The sequence below is a fragment of the Rhinopithecus roxellana genome, chromosome 13, assembly GCF_007565055.1.
Source record: "Rhinopithecus roxellana isolate Shanxi Qingling chromosome 13, ASM756505v1, whole genome shotgun sequence".
Taxonomy (NCBI): domain Eukaryota; kingdom Metazoa; phylum Chordata; class Mammalia; order Primates; family Cercopithecidae; genus Rhinopithecus; species Rhinopithecus roxellana.
In genome coordinates, this window is record NC_044561.1 from 21,332,476 (window position 1) to 21,352,730 (window position 20,255).

At 55.9% G+C, this 20,255-nt stretch overlaps 1 protein-coding gene across 6 annotated transcripts in view; it reads right to left on the minus strand.

The window, feature by feature from the left end:
- The window catches only part of EMID1 (EMI domain containing 1), a 54,868-nt gene extending 34,970 nt beyond the window's left edge, over nucleotides 1–19,898 (minus strand). For all 6 annotated transcript variants that reach the window (XR_747542.2, XM_030915901.1, XM_010359248.2 and 3 more), the window contains exons 1-4: nucleotides 19,685–19,898; nucleotides 10,433–10,546; nucleotides 9,839–9,942; nucleotides 70–153 (exon numbers count right to left, since the gene is read on the minus strand). Coding sequence is in view for 5 of the 6 variants with exons in the window: in XM_030915901.1 (XP_030771761.1) it covers nucleotides 70–153; nucleotides 9,839–9,942; nucleotides 10,433–10,546; nucleotides 19,685–19,785 (403 nt within the window). In the remaining variant the exon portion in view is untranslated. The remainder of the gene's footprint in view (nucleotides 1–69; nucleotides 154–9,838; nucleotides 9,943–10,432; nucleotides 10,547–19,684) is intronic.
- Between the last annotated feature and the right edge of the window lie 357 nt (nucleotides 19,899–20,255).

Consider the following 20,255-nt stretch of genomic DNA (forward strand, 5'->3'; position numbering starts at 1 on the left):
AAACTGCCCTGGGCCCGCTCCAGAGCTCCCTCAGCCCAGGGGACCCCAAGAAGCTACCCCAGGACCCACCTGAGAAGGCCGTGGGCCGAAGTGCCATACGCCGCATGGTATTGCCCGACCACACGGGCTCCAAGGAGCCAGAGGAACCTGCAACTGAGGGATGGAGGGTGAGAGCCCTGCTGGGGTGTGATCCTTGCCTCCTCAGGTCCCCCTGCCCACCACTGTAGCCCCAGCAGGGATCCCTACTCCCCTCAGCACAGGACACAGAGGCCCAGAGAAGGAGAGGCAATGTATCTGGGTCACACAGCATGAACTGGGCTGAGCTAGAGCAAGGCTGGCCACCTGATAGGGCTGGGAAGAGGGGCTGGCAATGGGGCGGGGGCCATGGATGAGGCTGAGGACTTCCCCAACGACCCCAACCCCAGTCAGCCTCATGGGCTGAGTTTAGAGCTCAGACAAGCCTGGGTCTGAGCCCTGACACTTACTGTCCTGCGTGACTTGTCCTCTCTAGACTTATTTTCCCATCTGTAAAATGGGATTCTAAGGCCTCTAAACTTCCCAGGCTGGGGTGAGGCATGAGGTCAGCCATGAATGCAAAGGGCCCACTGTGCACACACAGGGACCAGCACACACAGTAGGTGCTCAATAAATGGCCGCCGTGACTGTTGCCATCCACACTCTCACTGCCTGGCTTGGTAGGAGGAGACTGAAGTGGATCCAGACCTGGTTTTAAATGAAAACCAGAGGGAGGCTGGCTGCCTGGGAGGGTAAGGGGAGCCAGTTCCAGGGCCAACCCCTGCTGCCACCCCTTCCCAAGGAGGACCCCCCCCCCACCCGCCCCAGCCACCCTGGCTGGCCTGGTTTTGGGGGACTGGTTTTCTCCACAGCTGGAGGGATGGACTGGCCAAACCAGGGGCGGGGGCACAGCTGGAGAGGCTGTGGAGCCAGCACTGGCAACTGCCCCCCTCAGCCCCCCAGGCTTTCCTTTTAAGGTCACAAAATGTTGTCTGGGGGGAGACAAGACCCAAATAAGGCATGGGCCTGGCAGCTCGGAGCAGGGCTGTGGGTTGATGCAGGGAGCGAGAGGCGCCGGGAACTCAAACCAGACGAGTCCCTCTGGCCAGCCCCCAGTGGAGGCTGCCAGGCCCTGCTCTGGGTCCCACTGTGGGGCCTCCACTCCTGCTGAGCCTGCATCCCCAGCACACCCTCCTCAAGGGCCTGCGACTTGCCCAGGCACAGGGGGCTAATCTCACCCAGGATGGAGGAAGATGGGTTGCCAGCCCAGGACTGAGGCCGGCACTGGGAACTCCCTGGGAAGGGGAGACATCACTGTGAACCATGCCCATGTGAAGGACCTTGTTTAGGTTGGCTCAATCCTACAAGGAAGGTGATAATCAGAACAGCCTAGCACCTTCTAAGCACTTCACATACATAGTCTTAACAGTGAGTGGGTGCTAGTACCACCTCCACTTTCCAGAGGTAGCTGTGCTACCTCTCCTCCGTTGCCCATGCTCAGATAAAGGTGGATGAGTAAATGACAATCAGCTTCACTTCCCCGCTTGGAAGAAATGAGGCAGAGAAGAGAGGCGACTCGTCATCCGTTGTCTGCGGGACGGTCCCAAGCCTGGATTTGAACACAGGTCGGCCTGATTCCAGGGCCAGATTTCTTTTTTTGGTTGGTGGAGGTGTGGGGGCACCCGGCAGGGAGGCTCCATGTTCAGCAGGAGTGCTGGTGCCTGAGAAAAATGGCCTCACCAAGCGCTCTTCATTCTTTCTGCTTCCAGGTAGAGATGTGATGTCATTTTAGTACTCTTTTCGGGAAGTTGACCAAAAGAAGCGGCCATCTCTCGCAACGTGGGGATGTTTGAGTTTCCTCTGTGATAAAGCTTCAGCTGCTCTCCCCATCCGCTTCTGCCCTCCTCTCTATTCTGCTGTTGTTTTCTTTTTTCTTTTTTTTTTTTTTCCATTGCATTATCTACCTTCTAGCATGTTCCAGTTTCCCAGGCCACTGCCTGTCATCTGGCCTCCTGGCTGGAACATCAGCCCCACTAGGGCAGGGACCTTGTCTGTCTTGTGTTCGGCCTACAAAAGTGCCCAGCACCCAGTAGGATCTCATGGGCTTCATGTATAAAACTTTTTTTTTGTTTTAAGACGGAGTCTCACTCTGTCACCCAGGCTGGAGTGCTGTGGTGCAATCTTGGCTCACTACAACCTCCACCTCCCGGGTTCAAGCGATTCTCCTGTTTCAGCCTCCAGAGTAGCTGGGAAAACAGGAGCGTGCCACCATGCCCAGCTAATTTTTGATATTTTTAGTAGAGACGGGGTTTCACCGTATTAGCCAGGATGGTCTCCATCTCCTGACCTAGTGATCCACCTGCCTCGGCCCCCCAAAGTGCTAGGATTATAGGCGTGAGCCACCGAGACCGGCCATTTATAAAACTTTTGTTGATGAATACATGAATCACCAACTGAAAATAAATTTCGATCAAGCAAACCAAATATAAGGCAGACACAACTGTCTTGAACGTCAACATAGGCCTGGCACAGTGGCTCACGCCTGTAATCCCAGCACTTTGGGAAGCCGAGGCAGGTGGATGACCTGAGATCAGGAGTTCGAGACCAGCCTGGCCAACATGGTGGAACCCTGTCTCTATTAAAAATACAAAAATTAGCTGGGGGTGGTGGTGTGTGCCTGTAATCCCAGCTACTTGGGAGGTTGAGGCAGGAGAATTGCTTGAACCCGGGAGCGGAGGTTGCAGTGAGCTGAAAATGCACCACTGCACTCCAGCCTGGGCGACAAAGTAAGACTCCTCAAAAAAAAAAAAAAAAAAAAAAAAGTCAGCATAAATGGGCCAGGTGCAGGGGCTCACACCTGTAATCCCAGCACTTTGGGAGGCTGAAGTGGGCAGATTGCTTGAGCCCAGGAGTTTGAGACCAGCCTGGGTAATATGGCAAAACCCTGTCTCTACAAAAAATTTAAAAATTAGCTGGGTATGGTGGCGCATGCCTGTAGTCCCAGCTACTTGGGAGACTGATACGGGAGGATAGCTTGAACTTAGAAGGTCAAGGTTGCAGTGAGCTGTGATCACGCCACTGCACTGAGAGTGAGACCCTATCTAAAAAAAAATAAAATCAGCATAAATGTTTTAATGCCACACTAGAGTGTCCCTGAGTTATTAATCTGTAAACTTGTGGTTGGAAATTCTTTTTCAACCAGTTTGTTTTCGATGTTTTTCCAGGGGCCAGAAAGAGTTAGAAAAACAAATAAAAACATGGTCTGACAGCAGCACAGACATCAAATGCTCAGAGTAATTGCAAATTTAAATTAAAAAAAGAAAAGAGTTAGGCCGGGCGCGGTGGCTCAAGCCTGTAATCCCAGCACTTTGGGAGGCCGAGGTCCGGAGATCGAGACCATCCTGGCTAACATGGTGAAACCCCGTCTCTACTAAAAAAATACAAAAAACTAGCCGGGCGAGGTGGCGGGCGCCTGTAGTCCCAGCTACTCGTGAGGCTGAGGCAGGAGAATGGCGTAAACCCGGGAGGCGGAGCTTGCAGTGAGCTGAGATCCGGCCACTGCGCTCCAGCCTGGGTGACAGAGTGAGACTCCGTCTCAAAAAAAAAAAAAAGAAAAGAGTTTAAAGAAATAACAAAACTGTTCAAAAGACCAGAAAATTTTGGGTTTGGATTCAAGATTCACAAAAAGTTATCCAAAAACTCCCCCAAAATTCTGAGAAATGGACAGAAACATTTTAAGGGATGTAGCAGGTTGTAAAATGACCCTGGAGCACACAAAATTCCAGTAAGGAAGAAGCCACAGGTTGTGGGGAGATCTGCCGTTGGACAAAAATGTCATATCCCGGCTATGTGCAGTGGTTCACGCCTGTAATCCCAGCACTTTGAGAGGCCGAGGTTGGCAGATCAAGAGGTCAGGAGATCGAGACCCTCCTGGCTAACACGGTGAAACCCCGTCTCTACTAAAAATACAAAAAATTAGCCGGGCCTGGTGGCGGGCGCCTGTAGTCCCAGCTACTCTGGAGGCTGAGGCAGGAGAATGGCATGAACCCGGGAGGCGGAGCTTGCAGTGAGCCGAGATCGTGCCACCGCACTCCAGCCCGGGCGACAGAGCGAGACTCCTTCTAAACAAAACAAAACAAAACAAATGTCATATCCTTCCCACGGGTGTTTGGTCAAAGTCCCTGAAACAGGCCTCTGTGAGCTGAGACCCTCCTCATCTCAGCCTGGTGGTCCTTACTGAAGGGCTCCTCCCTAGCCTCAACCTTGTCCTCCCAGGGAGGCCCTGAAGGCTGGTCCCAGGACCACAAACCCCAGCTCCACTTTGGGAGCCTGACTGTGGGCCACTTCCCACCATCTGGGAGGTCCTCACATGCCCTATACACATACATACACACACACACATGCACGTTCCTACCTCATGCCCTCTCCTAATCTCTACAGCTGCTGCACCCATGTCCCCTCCTCCAGGAAGCCTTCCCAAACAGACCAGTGCACCTACCAGTGTCAAAGCCCCCTCGAAGCTCATCACTCCCTGTCTTGACCTCCACATCTTGACCTCCACACGGTCAGCATTGTCTGTAGTTTCTAGCCCTGGGCCCCATAAGCAGCTCTTCTTCCCTCTGCCCGGTGCCAGGCCTGAGCTAAGAAGCTTTGTGTCCCTTCTCGGGACCCTCACGACACCTCATGACACAGAACACTGAGGCCCAGAGGGGAGAGGCTTCCGCTCTGTCCTTGCAGTGGGACAAGGGGGTCTGGGATTCCAATCTTGCCCTAAATTGGGGATTAGGGATGTGAAAAGTTGGGGATTAGGGGTGTGAAAATCTAGGGGTGTCCCTGGGATCCACTTCATGACTTTCTCTCCCTGGAGAGAAGCCAAAGGAAGGGCTTCCGCATTCACAACCGACCCCCCAGATCTGCTCTGCTCGGTTTAGCAACCACAGGCCATAGGGAGGCAGCCTTCCCAGCCCCAGCCCGGGTCTCCTGCAAGGAATTTACTTTGCAAATGTAAATATTTGCTTCTGGTGGCCAGAGCCAGGGGTTAGGGTCAGAGCTGGGGCTGGGAGCTCCAAGAACCCTCCAGCTCCATCAGGAGCCTCCAGGAAGGCTTAGTCTATGTCCGGCCTGGCCTCCTCTTCAGGACAGGCAAAGGTCCTATTCAATTCTGTGCACTCACTTTATATGTGGCCCATGCCAGGCACTGGGGATGTGGGAGTAACGGTGGCAGGATGGGGGTCAACCTAGCCAGGTGGGAGCACCCAGAGGGCTTCAGGCAGAGCAGTGACTTGCCGGCCACTGCCAAGGCCATGTATGAGAGACAAAGCCGGTGTGGGCAGGGGGTTCAAACAGAGGGAGGGTGAGGTTCAGGGGATGCAGGCATGGGCTGAGAGAGTGGAGGAGGCAGCCACACAGTCGGCTGGGCATGCAGGATGGGCTGGCAGGAGGTGGGGGTTGTCGGGACTCCCAGGAGTGGGGGTGGCTGGGTGGTGGATGTGGGTGGATTTGCAGTGGCTAGCCCTTGGATTCTGAATCTGCAAAGTAAAGCTCAGACTTAGCACCATACCAGGAGCCTGGTTAGGATGAAAGAGATGAGTGTGGAGAGTGCCCAGCCCTGGATGGTAGAAGAGACCAAGGAGCCCAGGAAGGGCCTGGGCTAGAACCTCAGTCTGTTTGAAGGCTATTTTAAAATTTTATATTTAGAGGCAGGATCTTGCTCTGTCACCTAAGCTGGAGTGCAGTGGCAGGATCACAGCTCACTGCAGACCTGAACTCCTGAGCTCAAGCAATCCTCCTGCCTCAGCCTCCCGAGTAGCCAGGACTACAGGTGTGCACCACCATGCCCAGCTAATTTTTAAACTTTTTTTTGAGATAGGGTCTTGCTATGTTGCCCAGGCTAGTCTTGAATTTCTGGCCTCAAGTAATCCTCCTGCCTTGGCCTCCCAAAGTGCTCGGATTACAGGTGTGGGCCACCGTGCCTGGCCCATTCTTAGGCTATTTTGTGGTCAACCTCAGGCAAGTGTCCCCTCTCTGGCTCCTCTTCTTGGAAGACAAGGGCTGTGAATAATCATGGATGGGGAAAAAAATATGTATGCTGGGGACAATGGGACCTATGAGGGGGAAGCAGAGGCAGTCCAGCTCCATGGGGTCCATAGGGAGGGGAAGGGAGGGAGCACTGGCCTCTCTATCTTTCTATCTGGGAGGAGCTGGGGCTGAGACTGGCTTCCGCCAGCCTCACAGCATCCCAGCTTTCTGAACAGGCTCCCAGGGACATCCTCAGCCAGCACTGCTGCAGGGGAAAGACCCCTGGCTGCAGTCAGACTGACCAGGTTTAAGCCCGGCTCCTCAGCTCACAGACTGCTCCCCTGGACAAGGCATTCCCCTCTCTGAGCCTCAGTTTCTGCATCTGGGCCTTCTGTACCATGACGTGATGGCCCCCGTGGTGGGGGAGGGGGGTATGCCTTGCAGCGCCCAGCACGGAGGACCGTGGCAGCTTTCCTTCCCCTTGTCCTGATTACTGCAGGAGGGTCTGGGGCAGGGGGATGCCACAGAACTCAGGTCGGCACCCTGGGGAAAAACCTGGCCACAATACTTGTTTGCTGTGTGACCTTATGTGAGACCCACACCCTCTCTGAGCTTCACTTTCATCATCCGGACAGTGGGGCTGATCTGTCTGCAGGAAGCCTCAAGAGGCAGGGTGTCATGGGGGTTACTGCAGCAGCCCCACTGTCAGCAGAGCTCACCAGCCCAGGTACTCAGGGGGTCAGACCCAGGCCCAGAAAAGCTGATTGTGGGGCTCGGCCCGCCCTCCTGACATGGCCCTGGCATTGCGCCCACCCCTGCCTGGCCCACTTAGCGCATTCTGGCCTTGGTTCTTCCTCACCCATTGTTTCTGATAAGCCCTATTGTTTCTGATGAAAGGGGGCCAGGTGATAGCCTCCGCCAGCCCCACCTCCTGAGGCCTGGGGGCACAGAAGCTTGCTCAGACAGGTCCCGATCCTGGCTCTCACCAGCTGAGTGACCTCGGGCCAGTCCCATCACCTCTCTGAGCCTCAGTTTCTCCATCTGTAAAATGGAGCCCATTCTAGCCCCTTCTCCACAGGTTGCCATGGACATCAAATGAGACAATCCTCATTTGTCACAAAGTGAACATCCCCATTCTGCAGAAAACCAGGGCCCAGCACTGTGAAGTCCTTCACTAGAGCCCACCAGCCTCACATAGACTCAAGGTCCATTTCTTGATTGTGAAGTGGGGTCTCAGAGGCAGGAGGCCATGGAATCCTCAGCATGGGGTGGGTGGTGGGGGCGCAGGATGGGAGCGGAAGACATTTGTGGAGCATCTACCATGAGCCAATCATGAGTGCTACTTCTTCATGCTGGGTGACTTCCAGATAAAGCCAAGGTTCAGAAAGAAGTGACTTGCCCCAAGTCACACAGCAGAGTGCAGCTGATTTAGGGCTGGATTCCGGAATGGCAGGTGTTCCCTTTCCTCCTTTGGCCCACTGCAGGCTGCCCTGGGCCCTGTTGGCCCTCGTGATGCACCTCTACGGCTCCAGGGTCAAGAGACAGCGCTAGGCAGGTGACAAGAGTGGGCACCAGCACAAGAAGCAGCCGGGGAGCCCAGCCTGAACTCAACTGTGGGAGGAAGGGCAGAGACCAGGGTCCCCTGGCAATGTCCCTGTGCCTCCCTGCTCCCCATTCCCAGGACCCCAGCAGAGTTTTCTGGAATAGTGGAAGCATCCACTCACCCACCTCCCTTTCCTCCACAGTCTCCAACATTTCATCCTAGCAATACCCAGGGAGGCAGACTCTTATCATCCTGCCCACTTCCCAGGTGAGGACACTGAGGCTGAAAGTGGGGGAGCCCGGGCTGCTGTGGGCACACACAGTAGCTTGGTGCCTTTTAGTGATGGTGCCTTTCCCTCCGAGTGGGCAGGAGAAGGCTGCCTCCTGGAGTGCAGCGCCCCCAAGCCCAGGGCCCTTGCACAATGACTTGCACAACATATGGGAAGTCCCCGGCCCAAGGCCATGCAGCTGGTGTGCAGCAAAGCTGGCCCGGCCCAGAAAGCCTCAGATATCCCATACCCACGCTGGGACCTGAAGGCCCTGCAGAGGGAGCTGGCCAGGTTCCATTGTCTGGCTCATGCCCCTGCCTTAGCATCAGCAGAGCCCCCAGCCCTTGGCCTAGCTCCTGGATTCACGGCCTCCAGCAGCTAGATTCAAGGGCATGGGTGCTGTCCCCACCTGTCCTCTCCCTCACCTGCTCCTTGACGGCCCCAGACCAGGAAGGTCTGCCCTTGGGAGGGGAGCCAGGGACAGAATGGCCTTTGTCTGGAGAGGCCCTGCCTGGCCTAGGCGGCCCCCATGCCCCGGGGATTCGGCCCTCCCCTCCACAGCTCCTCTGTGATCTCCTTGGCAGCCGCTCCTCCTGGCTGGCTCTCCTGCCCCTTGGCCCTACCTGCCTTTCCCTCTCCCTCCCACCAGCGACAAGAGGGTGCTATTCCTGGCTCCCCTTCAAACATCTGTCCACCGCTCCGGCTTCCCACATTGGCCCTGTGGCTGCCTCTCTGCAGGGGTGTTTGGCATGGGGCGTCTTGGCACACCCTCTAGCCACTCGGTTTCTCCCCGACTTCACTGGGTACTCCTCTACCCCATGTCAGAACCTGCCAGACCTCTCCCCACTGCGTGGTGAGTTTTGAACACCATCCTCATGGCTGTGTGGCTCTGGGCACTCCACTCCACCTCACTGGACCTCAGTCACCCTATCTGTGAACTGGGCTGTTGAGGGTCCCCAGGAAGTGAAGTGTGCAAATCTCCCAAGAAACACCTGTGAGCTATGGCTTCTGGAAGCACCATGTTCCTTCGAGTCAGAGGCTACATTTTCGCACATTTGTGTTTCTGGAATTGGGGTATGTCCTGAGACTGACGTTCACGTTCATGTGCTGCTTTGGGGGCTGTGAATGCTTCTGTCCCTTGAGCTGTCTCTGAGCCTGGTTCTCAGGATGATTCTGGGCCAGCCCATCCTCTTTAGCACCATGCTTGGAAACACAGCTCTTGGTGTTCAATAATCTGCTGCTCATGGGTTCAGCCAGGCAGTGAGGGTGGGAGGGGCCTGGGCTGCTCAGCAGTGGGGCAGGTGCCTGGAGGAGAGGAGAGGGTTCTGCAGGGGAGAGTGTGGCCAGGTTCCTGGGAGGCCCAGGCTGCCTCCTCTGTGCCCCTGCAGGGTGCTCAGCCCCGAGTCACCCAGAGGTACACACAGTGAAGGCATGTGGGGTGAGAGAAGTCCCTGAGCCTGGGACACGCTCTGCACACAGGGGCCCAGCCAAGCCCTCGCATCCCTGGAGCCTGGGGAGCGGGTGGAGAGCACAGCCTGGCAGACAGACAGAGGTGTGTGCCCCTCCCCTTCCTGAGCTCGGTTTCCTCATCTGCAGGATAGGTAAAACCATTCTTACCTCTCTGACCCATGAACTGACTAAAATGGTCCTCTGCTTCCCCGTAATGTCTGTTACCGTGTCACACGGAAATGTCTGGATGGGCTTTCCCCGAGTGTGGAGGAAAGACTTAGGATGGCATGACTTAAAATGTGAGCTATGCAGCATGTATAAAATTCTTCTGGGTGTCCTGAGAGTCTCCCAAGAGGCAAGCGGTCACCGTGGGGGGCGGTGGGGGGACAACAAGCACTGACTGTGTTTGAGCTGGGCTCTGTGCAGCTAGCCCCAGCAGGCACGGTACTGTGCATGACTCTCTAACAGTTCACGGCTCCATGCACCTGCAGGGAGGCACCTGGCCTGCTGTCGTGGGGCTCTGGGAGCCAGCTGAGCAGTCCTACCTTCCTCGCAGCTCATTCCCGAGTGCCCAGGGCAGCACCTCCACTCACGGGCAGTCACTGTCTTGTACATCACCTTGTATGTGGGTCTCACCACAGTTCTGTAGCTGCAAGAGTCCCCAGGTGGCCCAGCTGAGACAGAGTCCTCCACGACCTCTCCCACTGCCCTGAATACCCATGGGAACAAACCCAGAACCCCCAGGATCCTCTGCTGCCTCCAGTTCCCTTTGGAGGCTCTCTCCTCCTGCATTTTGGGATTCAGCCCTTCCATCCCCCCACCACCTTGCCACAGGGATCAGAGATTGGATACCAGCTGGACAGGAAGACCCTGCAGGTTGGGCTGGCCTGAGCCCAGCAGTAAATACTCACTGAGTAAAGGAATGCAAGCAATGGTGTATCCCTCCCCCAGGAAGCCCTCCAGGGTGCTTCAACAGCACAGGGGATAGGCTGAGAATGGTGTCAGTTGATGCTACCTTTGCTCCACCCACCCTGGGGTCCAGTCTTCCCCCACACTCCCCATGCAGTCCCCCCACCAGGCCTTTGCCCAAACTGTGCCTCCACCTAGAATGCCATCAGCTCCTTCTCCACCTCATTTACCTGCTGCCCGGACAGCTCATGGGCCAGGGGCAGTTCTGCAGCACTCGCTGAAGGTAGGTGCCATTCTGCACATGGCATGAGACGGTGCGGGTCACCACATAGGAGCACCAGTTCCTGAAACAGACCCAAAGAGAGGATACTCAGGTACCATGCAGGGTCCCCTGCCGGGGACTCCGGGAGGATGGGTGAGGACGTCCGTGTTCTCTTCAAGAGCCCTGAATCCCCAGGCAGAGAGACCCCCTGAGCTTGCAAAGTCATTTGGGCCCAAATGGCTGGTGGGAGTCTCTGTGGTTGAGGGGTGGATGTCATGGCCCTGGGGGTGGGGCCGTGCTGAGCGCTCTTGGTAGGTCTTGAGGAATGAACAGCAGGGGAAAGATGGAAGTGGGCCATCTTCCCCTGAGCTCTCCCTCCCCAGTTTCTCTCCTCTCCAACTTTGACCCATCCAGGCCACCATCACTGCCTGGCTCTTACCTGGACAACTGCAGAGAGTGGCCTCTCCATCTGCCCCTCGGTCCCTCCCTAGAGGGAATGTCACAGAATGGAAACCTGCCTACATCCTTGTCTTGCCTACCCAACTCCCCAGCCCTCAGGATTTCCTGTGCCCACACCTGCCACAGGCCTTTGCTGGTGCTAGGCCCTCTGCCTGGAGTGCCCTTCTTCTGCTTCTCCCTGTGGCACTTCCTACCTTCAAAGCCCGGATGTGACATGGCCTATTCCTTCCATCCTTTCCCATTTCCACCCTGACCCGAGCAATTCCAGTGGTGCCCTGCCCTGGCTCCCGCAGCATCTGCACACCTGTCACGCTGAATACAGCCGCCAATTCGTGCCTGCCCACTCCACCAGCATGCAATAGGAGAGGCCCTGTCTCACTCATCCCCATGTCCCCTCTGTGGGACGGCTGGGTTGTGTAATCAATGCCCCAAGCCCAGAGGACTGACTTCTCCAAACACCAACTAATAATCAGAGTGCACTGCACATATTGAGCACTTACTGTATGCTAAGGGTTATTTACACTATCTTCTAACGGTGAGGGAGGAAGGTAGGAAGGTACCCCCACCCTATTTTTACAGAGGGGAAACTGAGGCTTGGGGAGGTGAAGACAACTGCTCATGTCACAGCTGGTGCATAGAGGAGCCAGATTTGAACCCAGCAACATGGATGGCCTAGCCCAGCCTCTGACTCCATCCCAGAGTCTCAGCTCCCGTCTCCTTATCTCCTTGAGCCACGGTCTGTGGCTCTGTGAAGACCCCGGCCTGGGAACCTGCTGACCCCAGGCTTGAGGGCAGGAAGAAAGTCTGGGAAGGGTGGGGGACGCAGGCTGAGAAGGGTCACCTGAAACCTTCCCTCCTTCTCCAGCCCCTGCAAAAAGCACAGGGCCTGTGACCCTGTGCAGGGCCGAGGGCCGCTGAGCACCTGGAATGTCCCAGCCATCACAGAGATTCCCATGCCAAGCATAGTGCGGCCCCCGCTTGCTGCAGCCCTGCCCCCACCCCAGACCACCAGAAGGAGAAACTCCTGGGCCAGGACCAGGCAACTGACTCATTTTAGGGCCCTGTGGAATTCCCTTCATCTTTCTGTGCCACACAGAATCAGTGTTGGAAGAGGAAACAACCTAGGTACAGCCCTGGAGGTGGGCTGGGAGAAGGGATGGTTCGGTTTGGCCCATGAAGCAGGAGAAGCTCCACAGAGCCCTCGGCCAGCCATCCCATGCAGACATGACAGGTGCCTGCTGTGGCACCAACAGAAATGGCACAAAACTGGGAACAGCCTAAACAGCTATGGAGCCACCAGACATGGGAAACCAGATGCTATAACAAAGCCCGAGGTCTCCACGTGCTGATCTGAGACCCAGTTATCACCCCTGGTTACAGGGAGAAAAAAAGCAGACAAAGACCAATGGATGTACAGTGATTGCATTTCTATTACATTAAGAGAGAGACAGAAAGTCAACTATTTACACATGCGGGTACATGTACAGATATGTGCATACAAAGTGAGAAAAAGATGACACTCTTTTCTCAAACTGCCACCTCTGGGAGCAAGGAAGGCTTTCTATCTGCTCTGTCTCCTACACAAACCATAGCTATGTTTATCATGGTTGCTGCACGCCAGGAGCTGTGCCCAGAGCCTTCTACGTGTTAGCTCAGTTAATTCTCATACTCTATTAAAAAGCCACTTTAGGCCGGACACAGTGGCTCATGCCTGTAATCCCACCACTTTGGCAGGCCGAGATGGGTGGATCACCTGAGGTTAGGAGTTTGAGACCAGCCTAGGCAATATGGTGAAACCCTGTCTCTACTAAAAATATAAAAAATTAGCTGGGTGTGGTGGTGGGAGCCTGTAATCCCAGCTACTCAGGAGGCTGAGGCAGGAGAATTGCTTGAATCTGGGAGGTGGAGGTGGCAGTAAGCTGAGATCGTACCATTGCATTCCAGCCTGGGCAACAAAGCGAGACTCTGTCTCAAAACAAACAAACAAACAAACAAACAAAAAACCCAGCTGTTTTACAGATGGGAAGACTGAGACTCTGGGGTCCAGGACTTGCCCCAGGAACCCACAATGGGCCACGCAGTCAGGGTTGGAACTCAAGTCCCTCTGGCTCCAGAGCTTGCACTCTCAACCCCAGGCCACAAGTGTTTCTCCTAATGAGTAGGTGAAGATTTCAGCCCTTTTGGAGGCTGAGGCAAAGAGGATCGCTTGAGGCCAAGAGTTCAAGACCAGCCTGGGCAACATGGTGAGAACCCCATCTCTATAAAAAATTTTTTTAAAACTAAAAAAAGGTCGGGTGCAGTGGCTCACACCTGTAATCCCAGCACTTTGGCAGGACAAGGCAGGTGGATCACTTGAAGATCAGGATTTCAAGACCAGCCTAGGCAACATGGCAAAACCCTGTCTCTACTAAAAATATAAAAGTTAGCTGGGCGTCATAATGTGCACCTGTAATCTCAGCTACTTAGGAGGCTGAAGCAGGAGAATCGTTTGAACCCGGGAGGCAGAGGTTGCAGCGAGCCCAGATCGCGCCACTGCACTCCAGCCTGGGCAGCAGAGCAAGACTCTGTCTCAAAACAAAAAACCAACCAACGAACAAAAAAACCAGAGCTGTGGTTTTGAACCTGTTAGGGTTGAATATGGAGAGTGGGGGCATAAGCCTCTTTAGAAAATTGCTATGAATCGTGGCTCCTCTCCAGAAATGTGCATAAAACTTGGTGTATAGGTTAAGGGGATTCAGAGGCTCCTTGGAGCCTATGTGACACTCACCAGGCTGGCCCAGGGGCTTCACGAGTGAAGGAGGGAGGGAAGAAGAGGACAATCTGGGCAGAGGGCAGTCGGAAGCTCTGGAGACAGGAAAGGGCCCCTGGATACAGAATGAATGCACTATGCCAGTGAGCAGACGCTCGCAAGCACACAGTACCTGTGCACACAAATGCACGTACACACATGCACTCACAGGCACACAGGGGCAAATATGCATTGCAAGGAGCACGTGCACACAGACACACATAGGCATATGTACACACAAGGCAAGGACACACGCACGCTCATGCACACGCACACAGATCCACACACACAGATACATACACGCACACATGCACACACAGGCACACAGGGCAAATACGCACTGCAGTGAGCACGTGCACACAGACACACATAGGCATATGTACACACAATGCATGGACACACGGGCCTCCATGTGCACACACAGATCCACATAAACACACAGCTACATACCCGCACACAAACGCACACAGACAGACTAAGGCAAATCCAGCAGGACACTTAATCACAGAAATGACCGTCCTCCCTGCACACAAATCCATACCTGCAGATACAGGGCTCTGTGCCCTCATACATTCACACACACACACACTCATCGGCTCTGTCACACGGACGCAGACAGACCAAAGCAGGCCCAGAAGGGAACACAGTCACAGTCAAACCTCCTCCCTGCAAATGCGTTCACATTTGCACACACACTGACACACCCGCACATGCACACACACACGCATGCCGTCTCGCATGGACGCAGATAGGCTGAAGTTGTGATCTCTAGACATGTCCACACAGGGCCCCGCAGTGCACATGTGGGCACACGTGTACACACACACACATACACTCTTCTCACATGTACACAAACAGGTGAAGGCAGGCCCAGCAGGGCACTGTTGGCCATCTTATCACACATATCTATACAGGCACGCACAGAACCATCTGCCCTCACACACACATGTGGACAACAGCCCTCACATGCCCTGTCCCCAGACTAGGCTGGGAGAGGTGGGCCTGTGATGGTCCACAATAGCCAGAGCTGTCCTTCTTTTTACCGGGGGGGAGCTAGAGAAAAAAAAACAGTATTTTTCCTGCTTCCTTAATTAAAATCTCAACCATTGGTGCGTGAGTGTAGTCACAGCTACTTTGGAGGCTGAGGTGAGAGGATCGCTTCAGCTCAGGAGTTTGAGGTTGTAATGAGCTATAATCATGCCACTGCACTACAGCCTGGGCAATAGAGTGACACATTGTCTCTTAAAAAAAAATCTTGGCTGGGCGTAGTGGCTCATGCCTGTAATCCCAACACTTTGGGAGGCTGAGGCTGGCGGATCACCTGAGGTCGGGAGTTCGAGACCAGCCTGACCAACATGGAGAAACCCCGTCTCTACTAAAAATACAAAATTAGTCAGGCGTTGTGGCTCATGTCTGTAATCCCAGCTACTTGGGAGGCCGAGGCAGGAGAATCGCTTGAACCCAGGAGGCAGAGGTTGCAGTGAGCCGAGATCATGCCATTGCACTCCAGCCTAGGCAACAGGAGTGAAACTCTGTCTCAAAAAAAAAAAAAAAAAATCACCATGTGGGTCCCTGCCTGGTTGCCACAATCTGGACTGTGCTTGAATCCTCTCTTTAGGAGACATGGAGCTGGTGGCCGGCTAGCCAGACCTTTTGGACAGGAGAGGACACTCATGCCAGGTGGAGTTCAAGTTCAGCCCATTGCACCCTCCATCTGGGGATCACTAATAACCACCCCATCCCCCAGCTTGAGGACCCCAGCCCCAGGACTCCTAGCATCAGCCCGAGCTTCTCCACAGGGTCCTAGCCTGGCCCTGCCACCCTCCTGCTCCCCTATCCACCTTCCAGAGGTAGCAGGAGGCTCTTTCTAAAGTGCAGACCTAAGGTTGCCAATACCCACTGTGGGGTTCGCAGCCCACCATGACTCCCTATAGCCCTGCAAGCACGGTTTTCACTTTTTTTTTCTTTTTAGATGGAGTCTCGCTCTGTCGCCCAGGCTGGAGTGAAGTGGCACAATCTCGGCTCACTGCAACCATCACCTTCCAGGTTCAAGTGATTCTCCTGCCTCAGCCTCCCAAGTAGCTGGGATTATAGGCACTTGCCACCACGCCCGGCTAATTTTTGCATTTTTAGTAGAGACGGGGTTTCGCCACATTGGCCAGGCTGGTTTCAAACTCCTGACCTCAGGTGATCCGCCTGCCTCGGCCTCCCAAAGTGCTGGGATTATGGGCATGAGCCACCGTGCCCGGCCTGTCCTTACTTTTTATTCTGCTAGCCTCTCATGCACACTCATGCAGCCCCTTCTCCCATCTCTGATCTTAGCATATGAAGGTCCCTCTGCCTGGAAAGCCCCTTCCTCTTGCCCCAGGAAATTCTTATTCATCCTTTGGGTCTCAGCCCTCAGGCCCACACAGGGGTTGGCCATCACCCATTAGCCACTCACAATAGCCCTGGGCTTTACTCACGAAGGTGCTGGAGGAGGGCATGAGCTGGGACCAAGTTTGTGTAGGGCTCAGCCTGAGGATGCTCAGTGATGTTTGTTGAATGACTGAATGATGGAGAACAGGCAGCAGCTCTGGGCAGAGTAGCCGGGACCCGAGACAGGTTCCACAGATGAAGTGACCCATCCCCATGTGCTCCACCCCTGCAGCCCCTGGGGGCTTCCTTCCCTGGGTGTCGTCATTGATAAGCTGCCCAAGAGCTGGATGAGGCTGGGCAGTGGGGTGGGTGAGGGCAGGGGCTGGGAAGAGGCAGCACTTCCCTCCTGGACCCACCACTTCTGTCCACTCAGCACCTCCAGGCCCCCAGAGGCCTCCAGGAGGGGAAAAACAGGCCAGACCAGCTCAGCCTGGCACCAGCCACCCCCACAAGGGTCCCCCACCTACACCCACACTCCACCCCCTGCCACGAGGGGCCCAGTGGACTTTGTCTACGTAGGGCCCAGGGCTGCGATCTGGAACAGTGATAGGGGCTAATTGCAGGAGGCAGCCAAGCGGGCCTGGGGCCAAGGGCCGTGATGAAAAAGAGAAGAAAGGACCAGGCGGGTGGGGGTGCTGTGATGAGAGCCAGAGCCCCACAGTGGGGGCGAAGTTCCAGCCCTGGCTCTGCTGCTTCCTATATCAGTGACCTTGAACAAGGCCTTGACCCTTTCTGGACCTCATTTTGTCCATCTGCAAATGGGGACAGCAGAATTTCCTCCAGTGGGGTAAGCTTCACTCAAAACCCTTAGCACAACGCTAACAGCTATTGTTCATTCCTGTTCCTGGACTGAGGGGCTCAGGCCCGCACATGGGCGCCACACCCAGCAGCTGTGGTCCAGGGGCTTTCCTGGGGCTTGGGGACACCAGCACAGTACCTTCTTCACAAGGTCTTCCCCTTTGAATAGGGATTATCAGGTTCTACATTTTACAGAGGGGGGAAACTGAGGCTCCAAGAGAAAGCACCTACCCGGGTTACTCCTGTGGGCATCAGCTGGGATTGGGGCCCCCTAGAGAGAGGCTGGGGCAGATCCCTTCCATTTTAGAGCCCTCCATTCTCCCTGATCCTAGGATTTGTCTAAAGGAGGCCAGCACTGCAGGGGCGAGAGGTCTGGGCTGGTGAAGGCTTGGACCCTCAGCTGAAATGCTGAGATAAGTGGTTAAAGGACGCGGGCTCCAGGCTTGGAAGGACCTCAGCGGGGCAGGAAGCAGCTCCAGGAGCAGGGGCAAGTCAAGGCAGCTCTGCATAGCCCTTGGGCACCCTGGTTCCGGGGGTCTCCAAGTGTCACCACATTCCTGGGGCTGGGGGCGGCCCCCTGGATGCCTTCCCAGGCCAACCCCTCCCAGGACAAAGCCTCTTTTCTGCCTCTGGTCCCTCGGCTGCCAAGGGGTGGCTGGGGTGCTGGGATGTGGGTGGCAGGATGGCTGACAGGGCATGACATCCCCATGCTGTCTCTAGCAACGCGGGGATGGGGCCACAAGTGGAGGTCCTGGTAGCCCACAGACTCCTCAAGCTCCAGGTCCCTACCCCCATGTAACATGATTGACAGCAGGAACCACTGCAGGTGAGGCCCGGTACTGGTCCTTCCCATGAGGAAAGAAGGAAACTGAGAGCAAAACTGAGACCCAGGGCCAGGAAATGACCCACTTGAGGTCACACATCAAGCCTGTAACAGCACGGAATTCTGTCTCCATTCTGTCCGAGCCTGGAGCCCCTAACTCCTAATCATGACTACAAACCTTTCCTGGTGCCCCCAAGCCAACAATCTCTTTCCCTCTTCCAGGAGGGCTGCTGGGTAGAAAAAGCCACTGGATTTGGAAATTGACTGGTCTGGATTGAGGTGCCACTTTTCCTCTGTAGGCCTCAGCCTCCTTACCTGTACAATGGGTGCAATAGCATTGCCAACAGGGCTTTTGGAATGCTCAGGCTACTGATGGGCTTCTGTCAACACATGGAGTGTCGGTCCCCAGTGACCACCAGATACCTGGTTATAGCCACCATCCTGCGCCCACCCAGGACACCCTGGGAGGTGAGAAGCCTAGGCTGGGAAGCCCTGCCTTGAACTGGCTGCAGGGCAGTCTGGGCCTTAAGCTGTGCTACCATCATCCTGAGCCTGACAGTGGGATTTCTGAGTTAATAGTCTCTCTCTCTCCTCTTAGCATCTGGGATTCTGGTGGCTCACATCCATGCTCTGGACAGGTCATGTTCCCTCTCTGAGCCTCATCTTCCTCCTCTAAGAAACAGAATCATAAAAAACATACCTCCAAGCAGCTGGGAAGATTCTGGAGCTGATGAATGCAGGTAATGGGGCCGACTCAGGCTAACTGTGGTCTGCACACGATAGCTGGTGGCTGTGACATCCGCCACACGTCCACCCCTGTCTCAGACAACTGCTCTTCTGGCCTCTGATGCTTCAACCACCTCCATCCTCCAGCCCTGCCCATGTCAACCGCTCTTGCTAGCCCAGCAGGGGCATGCTGGCCCCTGACCACTGGGAAAGGAGAATTTCTGAAAAGAATTAAAGAATTGAGGCCGTAGGGGGTGGGGGCCGTGCAGGCCTTTGAATGGGATGAAAAGGCCTGGAGAGGCCTGGCTACTCCAGATTGTCTGCCTTGGACAACGGCGGCTGGCCTTTAAGAGGGGACCCTGGTGGGGGTTGCAGTCAGGACAGAGGCCAGGGCAGGTTCAAACACTGTCATCAAGGACAGAAAGGCAGATTTGCAACCCAGCTCTTCAATGAATAGCCCATGAGTCTAAAACATGATGCAAATTCTCTAGGGTCTCGGTTTGCTTCTCTGTTGAATGGCGACAGTTTTCCCTACCTCATTCGGTCCTTGCAGGATTGATGAGGACACTATACACAATAATGGGCCCCACCATGTCAGGTTCTGGGAGCTCCTCCCTAAAGGCCAGAGGGGAGGAAGTTCGCGGCCACTAGGAGAGCAGCAGGAAGACTGTGCTCCCTCTTTTCTCTGCCCAAAATGCCAGGTCCCTGGGGAGCCTCGACACTGACCCACTGGGCTGTGAGACTCCACCCCAGTCCCTCCTCCGAGGGAGATAAATAGCCTGGGTACAAAACAAAAACAAAAACAAACAACAAACAACAAACAAACAAAAAACAGGAACAGAGTAAAGGGGAGAGGGGGTCCACGAAGGGTCGGCTACGAGGTGTCATGGGCCTTTCCCAAGTGCAGGGGGAGGGGCCCTAGGGACAGGGGGATAGAAGGGTCAGGGCTTCGCCCTCGTTGCGCCCCTTCCTCCTCCTCTCGGGCTCCGGGGTTTAAAGGGAGGGAGTAGGGGAAACAGGCAGCTCCAACACATGGAGTAGGGGACCCCCGCACTCGCGGGAGCCTCAGCCGGACCCTGCCCTCACCCAGGCCGGCACTGAGGTTAGGAACTGGATCGCTCTCCCGATCCCGGCCCTGCACGGAGGTGGGGACGTGTGCGCGCCGGGAACCCCAGCCAGCGGGGTGCAGAGGCGCGGGGAGCCCTTACCTGCGTCCGGAGAACGGGGCTGCCCCGATGCTCCACGCAGCGCCGCCTCCCGGGAGCAGGAGCCCGAGGCAGAGCAGCGCCCAAGCCCGCGGGCCGCCCATGCTGCACCAGGCGCCCTCCGCGCGCGGCCCCTCGCTGTCGCCGCCCCTAGCCTGTCCTCCCCGCCCGCCTGCCCGCGCCGCCAGCCGCCCCGGACGCGCGGAGCCCGGTTCCCAGCGCCACGGCCGGAGGGCGGGCAGGAGGCGGGCGGGGGCTGGGGCGCTCGCTCCCAGCCTCGCCCGGCCCCTCGGCGCGGCCCCCCGCCCCCTGCGCCGTCGCTGCCAACCCGGAAGGAGCCCGGAGGGGCCCGGGCGGCCCGGGCGCCCCAGCCAGGAGGCCCGCCAGGTGTCCACCTGAGCCCCACACCCTGCGCCGCGGGGGCCTTTTGGGGGCGGGGTGCCAGCTCCGGGGTGTCCTCCCACTAGTTGTAGACTGGGAAACAGGCCCGGGCCACGGTCCCAGACGCAGCCGGACCCGAACCCGCCTTGCCTGAGTGAATGATATCAGGGACTCATCCTTTTTTAACACCTTT